The sequence below is a fragment of the Sphaerodactylus townsendi genome, linkage group LG04, assembly GCF_021028975.2.
Source record: "Sphaerodactylus townsendi isolate TG3544 linkage group LG04, MPM_Stown_v2.3, whole genome shotgun sequence".
Lineage (NCBI taxonomy): Eukaryota > Metazoa > Chordata > Lepidosauria > Squamata > Sphaerodactylidae > Sphaerodactylus > Sphaerodactylus townsendi.
The window spans coordinates 68,280,822-68,293,235 of record NC_059428.1 but is presented as its reverse complement, the minus strand read 5'-3'; the positions used below and the strand labels follow the sequence as shown (position 1 = coordinate 68,293,235).

General features: G+C 41.9%; 1 protein-coding gene across 8 annotated transcripts in view; it reads left to right on the top strand.

The window, feature by feature from the left end:
• ERG (ETS transcription factor ERG) overlaps positions 1 to 12,414 on the top strand; it is a 156,456-nt gene that overhangs the window by 131,568 nt on the left and 12,474 nt on the right. For 6 of the 8 annotated variants that reach the window (XM_048495149.1, XM_048495147.1, XM_048495144.1 and 3 more), the window contains 3 exons: positions 4,999 to 5,150; positions 9,542 to 9,745; positions 10,478 to 10,558. In XM_048495149.1, coding sequence (XP_048351106.1) covers positions 4,999 to 5,150; positions 9,542 to 9,745; positions 10,478 to 10,558 — 437 coding nt within the window. The remainder of the gene's footprint in view (positions 1 to 4,998; positions 5,151 to 9,541; positions 9,746 to 10,477; positions 10,559 to 12,414) is intronic. The other 2 variants (XM_048495151.1, XM_048495148.1) reach the window with 1 other exon arrangement.

Here is a 12,414-nt window from a genome sequence, read left to right as displayed (position 1 = left end):
GTGGTTTATTGCTTGGTATCAGTGTTTCAGAATTCTCCCACTAGTAGTTAAATTGTAAATTAGGTATACATAGAACATCATTTTGTAACTGGCAGTTACGTTTCCCACCCCCTTCACTCTTTCTTCACCTTAACCTCACACATAAGAAATATTGAAGTGTCTGCTCTCATGGAGAAAGAATCAAGCATAGTAAAATTTAACCAGCTGTTTCCCTGAACTGCAAAAACAAAGAGCAGTGCTGGTAATATTTATAGCTTGCTTGGCCTCTAGTGGGCCAGATGTTGACTGCCTTAATTTTCTGTGATGGCCTTAAGGCTCAGAGCAGCTGGAGAGTGCAGGGAGCCAATGAAATGGAGGATGAATGGTCTGTTTTCACAAAGCTGTGTTGCATTATTGAAAACACATAGCCTTTGCATATACTTTTGTATTATTGAATTGACTGCTGCTACTCTATAATATTTACTTGTCATTCTGTGGTATAGTGATATTTCAAGACATGCATCCAAACAGATCCAGAGATGAAGAAGATAGAATTCAAAGGTGCTAGGCTGACCTTATGCATTTTGGTACAAGTTGGTTGCTGCACATTGGATATGAGTTCCTCAGTTCCCTTGCAGATCTAACCCCCTACTCCCAATCCAGTAACCATGACATCCATGTTACCCATGCTGGCGTCATAATTTCACTACCATATCCTGTATGCCTTATGATGAATACTAAACAACTCAGAAAACTTTTGATGGAAAAATGGCTTAAAAATATCCTAAACAATAAAATGTGAAGGAACTGGATGTCATGACAATACCCTCCACCAGTAGGGGAGCAGGACTCATGAAGGTTCAGGATGTAGTATTTCCAGGACAACTCATGGCCATTGATCAGGGGAAGAGGAGAAGGAGGTTGGAAAATGTCCCCTCCTTACTTTTTAGAGGGCTGTCCTTCCTGAGAAGATGGAGTACCTGTTAGGGTTCAAAACTGAGAGAGGTCAGCCATACACTGTAGATTTTACTCTCCTTGTTGGGTGTTTGTGCTCACCCAGTAGTTCTAAATGCCCTCCCTGTACTTTTCCCAGGGAGCCATCAGAGAGAATCCCATTCCACGTCCCCTACCTCATGAGATAGGGGGTGCTTGACTGGGGTTTTCGTAGGGTTAAGTGTGCTACAGTTGGGTGCTGGAGAGGTGGCTTGGCCACTGCAGGGAAAGGAGGTAATTGGTCGCCCCCTTAGTTGGCATCCAACGCTGCTTAAGGTCTAATGAGTGTTTCTGTGGAGTGAGGAGAACTTATTTTTTCTGTTACATGGGCATCTATGGGCTGCACTGCCATTTTATAGTGGAACTTTGCCTCTCTCTCAAAGGCATTTCTGGGTTGAAGTGGCTTAGGAAGCAGACTGGCCATGTCTCGCAGTCCACTCACATCGACACCAGCATAGTTCCCTGTGCCTGAGTTGCATCAGAGTGCAGCTGCTGCAGAGCTGCATTGGTGCCCAAGAGCAGTGCAATGATCCTTCTATCTCAAGGATATGCTGGTATATAGATCAGTCAGTTTCCTGAGTCTACTTACCCCTACCTTAGGACTGCACTGTCACTCTATTACAAAATAAAGTGGAAGGTATTTATTGTACTTTCAGTGCATTGTTGCCCATGTAAATTGAAGAAAAAATTGATGATGTACTGAATAGCTATAAGAAGTATATGTTCTTCACAATTCAAGGATGTTTTTCAATTTACAAAAAGATCTAAAGAAGGATTAGCATCTTTTCTTTCCAAATAATTTGGAATTATTTTCATTGACAAAACCACTTGGTTTTCAGTTATGTATTGTCAGCATTACCAAATGGAACACACTTCCTTAAGTTTTATCTTCATATGGAACACTTACAAGGTTATAAATAAAACTATGCACAACAATAAAAATGTATTGAAGCTATCAGTTCTGTTTGTGCAAATACTTCCATTTAATTTTTTTAAAGCAATATTAGACTTTGGCAAACCTTTCCTTAGTATCAATGTAGCAGCAAACTTACACATTTAACTGGTATGGAAAGTAATTTTTTAAAGAAAATTACAACAGTAGGTTGTCATGTTTAACCTAGGCCGCTTCCGCACAGTGTACAGAGGCGGAAGCGGTCGGGTCGGCATAAGCCATGCCGACCCGACGATGCTGGGACCATCCGCATAGACGGTCCGGGAACTGGCTGGGATGACGGCGCAAAGCTGCGCCATCGTCACAGCGACTCACCAGTCCCGCAGCCCTCCGGCACATTGCCGAGGCCAGGGGACACGCCCCCCGGCCCTGCGCGCCTGCTGCAGAGTTGCAGGGCAGGGGGCATGTCCCCAGGCCTCGGTGACGTGCTGGAGGGCCAGGGACAAGGTAAGTGAAGGGAGAGAGTGGGGAGGGGAGGGGAAGCGCCTGGAAGCCGCTGCGTTTTTGCCGTCCCCAGGCCGCCATATTCCGCCCGTGCGGAAATGGCCCTAGTTTATTTTTGGATGTATACTGAGGAAAGGCTCTGATCTTAATGGCCCAGGCTCAAAAGCTGAGCAGGGTTGGCCCTGGTTAGAGCTTGGATGGGAGAGTACTGGGGAAGTCCAGGTTGCTATACAGAAGTTTTCAATGACAAACCACCGGTTTAAGTCTCTTCCCTTGAAAACCCCATGAGAGGTTGCCATACATCAGGTGCAACTTGATGGCATTTTCTACCACCACTGAGAAAAGTTCAGAATTCTAAGATGCAGTATTGAGATCCAATGATGTTGTAGGATAGCACCAAGTCCAAATTCTCAGTATTGATAAGAAAATGTGTATATTTTGTTTATACACAACAAATAATTTCTATCTCTTGAGTGGAGGATGAAGCACTGAATGAACACTCCAAGAATCTGGGGTGTGGGTGGAGGAGAAGGAGGAGAAGGCAGGTGTTTTCTGTGTTGTATCCTGTGACTCATTAGTACAGACCCAGCTCCCTGTTTTGTTATACGTTTTCAGCCTCATCCAAAGTGGGGGGGGGGGCAAAAGGGCTAGATGGAGTAGCATGGCCTTGTGCACTTACCCTGGTGGAGGGGACAAATACACTGGTGGCTGCCCATCCCACAGCCCACAGCCCATCAGACCCATCACCATAGAACCCAGAAATCCAGGCAGTGGCAGGGCTGTGCTGGTGTTTCACTTGGACACCACTGTGGGTGGTAGGGTGGGGTGTTCCAGGGTTGGAGCCAACATTAGTCAGCTTCTTCCAAGGTTTGAGGGCCAGAAGTGTCATACCCCGGCCCTTGGTCTTACGCCACACTTTTGGTGGTGTATGTCCTATTAGCCCTATGGGGCTTTCTGGCAGTGGGGGTGGGGGAGTGGGATTTCTGGCATTTTCTGAACTCCTTGCCTTCTAGCTTCTACATTTAATCTATATTTGTCTTTATACTAAATGTCATATATGTAGAAAACTAGATTAAACATCTAACTATTTCTGGCAGAAAAAATGATGTTAAGGGATTTCCTTTGGAATCTTTAAAGCTGCTTTCAGTACATTCAGAGAAAGGTTCCTAGCTTCAAACCCTATACAGACTTTCATGGCAGATTTTTAGTATCAAGTAGGGTATACTAGAAAAGAGTTTAAATTTCACCCCATTTGACATTTGACATTGTGCAATATGGCTTCAGCAAAACTCCTTTTGTACTGTAAGTCATTCATAGGAAGTGATAATGTCCAAAAGTAATGGAGGCCATAAGTGTGTGTATTCATCCACAGTTAAGAGATGAGTCAAAAATATCTTTTTACAATGAAGTTTGTATATGCCTATCATTATGATTATTATACTGTTACTGTTTGAATTGGAAAAGATATGTATAATGTGTGCATAAATGGATGAAGCTGACATATTTTATGGCTTCCAGTGTAACTATGTGGCTTAAAATTAAAAAAAAAATATTCCACCGTTTCAGAATTTGAACAATTGACATGTTTTATTGCTTCAGATGTGTCTCTGCATCTCATTTTTTCCTGTCCTTTTTTCAAGGAGTTCAGACATACATGGTTCTCTCCTTCTCTACTTTACTCCACAACTCTTCGAGGTAGTTATAAGAGAAAACGACTGACCCAAGATCATCCAATAAACTTTATGGCTGAGTAGGAATTTGATCCTGGTTCCAGTCTGACATTCAAACTAGTACACTACTTTGGCTCATGGCGCTGTTATTAATTACTTTGAGATATCTGACTCAATCCTTGGTATTTTGCAGCATAAGAGAAAAGGTTCCTTTGAACTACCCTCATGCTGTTTGAGCCTAAGTGGAAGAAAGCTATAATTAAATCAATTTGGAGTGTGATTTAGGGTCATTAAATGGTCAGAAAACAACTGCCTTGCTGATTTAGGACATCACTCCTAATTATCAAAGATGAGAGAGCCTATTTGTGTACATTAAGCTTTCCCAAGTGATTGAGGTAAATACCAAAGTATTGTCACAGTGCAATGAGATAACTTTTGGCTCATGCCAGAAATAGTAGTATGAAGGTGTCACAAAGCCCCCCCCCCAAAAAAAATTAAGTCTTCACCCTCACAATCTTCCCACCAGCTGCCAGCCATTAGGCAACCCTATATACAAAGTCAGATCTCCAATATTTTAGAAGTCATACGGTACTTTTAAAGACTAACAAATTGTATTCAGGCGTAAGGCCATTGCATCTGAAGATGAGGGCTCTAATCCACAAAAAATGATGCTGGAATATCGTGCTGGTCATTTTTAAGGCGCCACCGGACTCCTAATTATATTTGCTGCCTTGGATTAACCAAGATGCCAATCTGGGATCCAGTATTAAAGATTTTCATAAACACAGTTGAGAACCTGGCATGTCTTTTTAAAACCAGCAAGATCAGAAACAGGTTTATAGGAAAGATAGAGATTCTTAAATAAGTGCCATGCAAAAAATCCTCTTCCAAAATTAATTCTGTTTACTGAAATGTTTTAAGTGGTGGTCTGTTATCCTGAAAACTAAATTATTTTCTTAGGAATTCCCCTGACAATTGCAGTGTGGCAAAAGGCGGAAAGATGGCCAGCAACACAGAAAATGCTGGAATGAACTATGGAAGCTACATGGAAGAAAAACATATTCCACCACCAAACATGACCACCAATGAACGGAGAGTTATTGTACCAGCAGGTGAGATATTTCTTTTGGTAAATAGAAATTTAGTAAGACCTGTCTCATCACTTAATATGAGCACAAACCATCAAGTTAAGCACTGATTTAATAGGAGCCACAAGTACAAACTTAATTCTGGACACAGTGTGTAACAGACTTCCTTCTCTGATACACCTCTGAAGATGCCAGCCACAGATGCAGACAAAACTTTAGGAACAAGATCCACGTTAGGAACAAGACCACTTCACACAGCCCGGAAAACCCACCACAACCAGTTGAATCTGGCCATTAAAGCCTTCAACAATACATTAATTCTCTTTCATTGAAAACAATGGTATTGAAGGTTCTTAACTTTCATTGGATAGTGACTCCTGCTTTTCAGATGAGTCAGCATCCACATTCTGCTACCAGTTATCGTGTGAAATCCTAGCCCAGTAAAACCTTTGCAGAGTTTGACATTTTGCTGTGAGATTAGGATATCCTGTAATGTGAAGGGATTTATCTGGTCAGTAAGGTATTTACAACCATGTATTTTACCCTTTTGGGTATGCTTTTTCTGTAAAGCCCCCAAATGCATAATAATATATGCATGGCTGTGCTGGAAAGTTGCCATCTAGCCGCAGCTGACTTATGGCAACCCCATGGGGATTTCAAGGCAAGAGATGTACAAAATTCTTGACGCAATCTGATGAGATATAGTTCCATTTTTTATTCTTATTTTTGCGAATCAGTTTTTATGGTATGTTTTTAAGTTGTTTTATCATTGTTGTTCACCGCCCTGAGCCTCTAGGGGGAGGGCGGTTTAGAAATAAAATAAATAAAATAAATAAAATAAATAAAAATAATAAATTGATATATGCACATACCCATGCTGAAAATAGATTATAGTGATGTGAAAGTAGATAATAAGTTTGAGTGCTGTGTTGGCTAGTGTGTTAGGAAACTTATTTATTTGTATGTATAGGTCTTTCTCCCAAAGTAAGACTCAAGGTTAGTGGTGGGATTCAGCAGGTTCGCACCACTTCGGCAGAACTGGTTGTTAAAATGGTTGTTGTAAACAACCAGTTGTTAAATTATTTGAATCCCACCACTTCTCAAGGTACCATGAAACTGAATTGAATGGAGTACAGTCAAAGACCAGAATTGGAGGCAACTTGAGTTATAGATGGTGGAAGCTAGTGCTGTGTAGAATTTCTCCACCCTTGGCCCCCACTCAGAGAGACAAGCCACCCTTCTTAGAATTATTTTCATGCCATGTAACACAGCAAATCACTTTCCAAGCAAAGGGAGAGATCTGGATCCCATGTATTGACTTCCTTAAATGATAGTCAGCACACTAAAGGAAGCTTGCATTTTCATCCATTTGTGCTCATTCTTGCGGTTTCACAAAAGAAGGCCATCCTTTTTGGTTGTGTATCAGTACAAACCTCAGCTGAAACCACCAAGCACCTAATGCATATCCATTTCTGATAGCTGTAAAAATACCACAAACATCTAAAATATGAATAAATACTAATGAAGATCACTTTATCAGCGGCATTTATACACACAAACCCACCTTTGCTAACTTATTTTGGGAATGTGCATAGGAAGAAGTACTATTTTCTTAACAATGGTTATAGCAACAGTGGTTCTTAACAGTGGTTGTAACAAATTTCATAAACACATGAGTCAGTCAAAGTCACTATGTCTACTCTGGTTGGCAGTGGCTCTGCAGGGACCCAGGTATATGTCATTACCTTTAATATAGAGATGCTGTGGATTGAACACTGGAACCTTCTGCACACAAGGAAGATGTTCGGCCATTGAGACATGGCCCCTCCCTATGGCCGCTTCTGCATGGAGGCGGAAGCGGCCGGGTCGGCGTATTTGATGCCAACCCAATGCCGCTGGGACCGTCTGCATGGACGGTCCCAGAAAGAACCGGGAAGACGGCACCACTGGGCGCCGTCGCCCGGTGGACTTACCTGGTCTCCGGCCCTCCAGTGCATCGCCGGGGCCTGGGGACACACCTCCCCTGCCCTGCGCGCCTGCTGCAGCGTCGCAGGGCAGGGGGCAAGGTAAGTGAAGGGAGGGAGTGGGGGGGGGAAGCGCCTGGAAGCCGCTGCCATGCGAACGGCAGCGGCTCCCAGCTGGCGTTTCCAGGAAAGTGCGCTTCCAAGCACACTCTGGAAACGCCGGCTTGGCGCTGGTCGGGCGGCGCGAGGGCGGCACGGCTGCGCAGCAGCTGCACCCCCTGTGCGAATGGCTCCCTGGGGACGGCGTTTCTGCCGTCCCCAGGGCGCCATACAGTGCCCGTGCGGAAAGGGCCTATGATACAGGGAAGTATATTTTCAAGGTGAAATATGCACACATAACAGCAGTAGTAAAGTAATGGCTGCATATATGCACCCAGCTCTCCGCCTACAGTATTTTATTCCATCTACTGTATTCATTTCTGACCTTGAACATCAAATAATGGTGCCTTCTTTGGTCAGTTGCTGTTGATATATTACCTAGGATAATAATCAGTTCCTCTAATTTATGCACAGTTCTGGGATAATAAAAAACACTAGCCTTGATTAAAAAATGAAATCAGTAATATTCCTTTACCATTATTTTGCACTAGTGGTCATCCATGGGAGGATAATGATTACCAAGAAAAAAGCATTTGCTTTTATTCCCAGTCTTCCAAAATTACTGAATATAAATCATTTCTGTTTCTGCTGTGTTGCTGTTGTATTGCTTAATATTCCTACAGTTATATAGTGGCAAAGATTTGCAAGAACGCTAGTTGTGGCTAAAACTGCAAGCTGTCATTCTGTCAGTTATTTGTCAAGCTCCAGACTTGTTGCATAATATTCCACATCTATTGAGACAGTGATTTTCTGAGCTACAGCAAAACTGCTTCACTGAATGATAACATATTCAACCACAGCCCCATGTGACTCTAAGGCCGTTTCCGCACGGCCTCCCTGTCGCCTCATACGCCCGGCAAGAATTCGCCCATGGCGTGGAGGCGAAACTTCGCATGCGTCGCGGGCGGCCTCAACGAAGAACCGACAAGCGGCAGGCGGCTCCGCCGCAGCTGCCTCTTCCCCTGCCCGTCCCACTCTCCTTGTCCCGTGCATTAAGCCTGCTGGCCGTGAAGCCCATGCCTTTGCCCTCCGACCTCCAGGGTCAGAGGACAGCATGAAGCGGGGCCGACTTCAACCAACGAAGCGACGACAGGGACAAGGTGAGTGGGACGGGGCAGGGAGACAGCGTGTTCCCGGTGGTGCGGTTCGCACCGCGCCGCCGGGAAGACGCTTTCCCCCCAACAACAACCCTTTAAAGGGTTGTTGTTTAGGGCGGCCTGACGCCGCCCTGGGGGAGGGGGAGTGCAGTCAGGTCGGCGCTGCTGCATTGCAGCAGCGCCGCCTGTGCGAACGGCGGCCTGGGGGCAGCGTTTTTACCGCCCCCAGGCTGTTGTTTTTGGCCCATGCAGAAAGGGCCTAAGGCAGTATGGAGTGAGAAGGTTTACCACTGCTACCTTTTTGCAGTGTTCAAACTATAAGTGATCACAAATAGCTTTCTCCTATCCTCATCTCTCTTAAGAAATATATTTGGAAATGAATGCAATAGTTCTTCTGAAAGCAAGAGGTCTGTATGCAAAAACAGCTGTTTGCCAAGCAGCTCAAGAAAAAATTGGATAAAGCTCTGCTGTCTGGTTGCCAGATGTTTTCACTTATACAGAGCAGTTTCAGCATGCAGCAGGATGATGTGGCAAAGCAAAAATGGAGGGAGAAAGCAAGATTTATAATTCTCAGTTAAGCTAATACATTGCATAGGGCTTGGTTTTCATATTAAAATTTCTCACCTGAACAAAAAGATAAATTGCACACAGAAAAAGATGAAAAAGGTACTTCTCTCTCTGTAAATGTAGTCTGCAAGTGAACTGACATCATCAAAAGAACACATTCAGATATCCATGCTCCCAGTTGTTTACATCAGTGCTCAGCCAGGCATGTACCAAGTGCACCTGCACAAAGCAAAGGCATTCTCTGACTCAGTTTGGTGCATCAGTGTATCATATTTTAAAAGTTGATGGGAATAGAGTTTATTTTTATACTATTAAATTGAAAAATGTTCTTGAAAAATAGGGGCTCTTTGCTGGAGTAATCTTTGTTGGCTTGTCAGGCAGGCTTTTGGACAACTATTTTAAAACAATGCATTGCTGTAGTACATAAAACAAAATACATTGTTGCATAGGTATGAGCTGGATCTGTAACCACATTCCTTCTTTAGTGGCAAGAATCACCCAGGTAAAGATTATGAATTAATTTAGAATCCTGAAGCAGAATAATTAATGCTGTTCAGTGTTGTTTTAGCATGTTTGCGAGGAAAAAAAACTACTTCTCCATGATTAAACTTTCTCCTTTTTCAAACAGATCCCACATTATGGAGTACAGACCATGTACGCCAGTGGTTGGAATGGGCCATCAAAGAATATGGCCTTCCAGACGTGGACATCTTGTTGTTCCAAAACATTGATGGGAAGGAATTGTGTAAGATGACCAAAGATGACTTCCAGAGGCTCACACCAAGTTATAATGCAGACATTCTTCTCTCGCACCTACACTACCTCAGAGAAAGTAAGACCTTACCTATTTTTTTAAAAAAAGGTTTTGTTCACTATATTTCCCTACTGTGATAGTTCAAATGCTATGAAATATATTGTGAACTTTCTTATTCACAAAGATAAAAAATCAGTGTGAATACCATCTACATGAAAATATGTACCGGTAGTAGTGTTTTTTCTGGTCACATGATTTTTCTTGTTTTCCATTATTGAAAATAGAATTCCAAATGAGATGATAGACTCATTGATTCATAAAGAAATGCCAGGCATGATTAAATATATGTGTTCAGTACTGCAGAGAGAGCATGTCATAAGATTCCCATTGAAATGGGATTTGTAGACTTTCAGGTATAGAGCCCACTAGGCACAAGTAAACTGAAACTTGTAGGCATCATTTGAAAATAAGCGGAAAAGAATAAATTGGTTACTAAAAGCATTTAGAAAATGTTGCAGATCACAATAATAAACAGATGAAAGACCAAATTCTATTTTTAAAATTCAGGCAATGCAACACCAATATGACATTGTCTTTTTCTTAGCCTTACTAATCTTCAGGATATTTCCCTCTAATATTCTGCATTAAATGAATTCACTGCTTGCAGTGGTGTCATAAACCCAACCCCACACAGAGAAGAATTATGTTAGAATTGCCTCTAAACAAGGCTCTTAGGATAAAATCACATGCTTATTAAGATAATTTTGGATATCTTTTTTAAAAATTTTGGTGTTGCTTTTTGTTTTGTAGCTCCTCTTCCACATTTGACTTCAGATGATGTTGATAAGGCCTTACAAAACTCTCCACGGTTAATGCATGCTAGAAATACAGGTAATGCTGTCTCTGCTCCCCTTTCTATAGGCCATACTTTTTATCTGCTAACTCTAAATTAAGAAAGGAGACAGAATTTAAGTGTTTAATATTACTATAGTAATTAAGAGAAATTTTCAAACACACATTACCTACATGAGTGAGGCCATTCAGAGCAACATGTAGTTGCAATTAAGTCCATGTGAGTAGTGCTCTTCACCTGGAAAGAAATATTGACCCATTTCCCCTATATATTTGGCCACACGGGCACACGAAAACACTTCCATAAAACTTCACCTCCATTGCTTGTCATCCTTTCTCCTTTACTACAAACACCCTCCCCCATAGCATAAAAACACTTCTCGTGTGCTGTGAAAAAGGATTCATGTTTGCCTTCTCCCTAATATTCTATCAGAAGACTTATTTTAAAAAAACACCTAAGCAATTTATCATGACACTATCCCTCAACATAGAGCATTGTGCATATAGAAAGCAATGTGCATACAGACGAGATTATGTGCTGGGTTTTTTTCAAATGTACCCAATTATATGGATAGAACGTATACACATATACTCTCTGTACATAGACTCCAGAATCATGAGCCAGCAGCCATGTGTAGGTGGGATGCAGGGACAGTGAACTCTTCCTCTATACACAATGATCAACATGCATAATGCCCTTTTCATTTATTACAGTACTGCATATAAAGGGAGATTGCACTGCCCATGATCTTCCTGCTACATGAATGGGTCAATGTGTATATTTTTGAGCTTTGATACATAGGATTAGATGGTCAAGATTATTAGGATACTTATTTGTACGTACCATGGATAACTGAGAGGAACATGCATAGCTGAGAGGAACAATCTCCTCGTATGTATAGTTTGACCAAAAATTGTAACAACAAAAAAGAACTAATGTTGTCTGTCGTGGGCCACTGCAACAGGATATCTCTGGGACAGAGATGTGAAATAAAACTAAGCCAAAAGGGGTCTCTTCTGCCCATTTGGCTACTCAGCCTGTTTCCAAGAAAAGCATGACTTAAATGTAGGGATCATCCTGAATGCATCTAATTGTCCAGTAGTTCCTTAATCCCATTTGCCATAGCAATTCTAGTACAGGTTGAGCTGCAAGAGCTACGTAAGCATTTGTGTTTGACAAAAGGTACAGAACTGTCTAAGTCTAGCTCAGTGCCAAGGAAAATTTTTCCTGAATCTCACATTCCCATGCCATGTTTGTGCCATTGTGATAGAAACAAGAATCAAACACCATCCTAATGGGTTGGTACTAGGGGCACATTCACATGAGAAGTTGAACCAGAGAGAAGGGAGCTTAAGAGACTCATGCAGATCACCCTAAGCAAGGTGCATTTTTAGTCTATGCTGTTGTATAGAATCAGAACCATGGGGTAAGAAAACAGAAGACTCTTACATCTCCTCTTGTCACTTGTCTGTCTCATGCAGAGGCCTTTTATGCCACTTCAGGGGGTGGTATTAGCTCCTACCAGAGAATACTCTGCTGCCCCTTTAATTTAAGCTGATTCACCTGCAGCAGTTCAGAAGATTCAATCATCATTTTAAAAAAGAAACGTTTTATTGGCTTTTCAGTATCTTCAGTAATTTTGGTCAAATTTGGGGTGTAGATAAGGTAGCTAAAATGAACTTCTTGAATTTGTGGATCAAAAAGATAATATAGATTTATAAAAACATCATTAATTTGGTGAAATAAATGTTTGGGATATCTTATCATGCCTGAGGGTTTTCATGACTTATAGTGACCAGAAATAACAGCTATATAAGAAAAAGAAAAAAAAGTTAACTCTGTGCACCTGTTTCGAAACTCACCTTGATTTTCTCTCCAGTAAATCAATGATGTG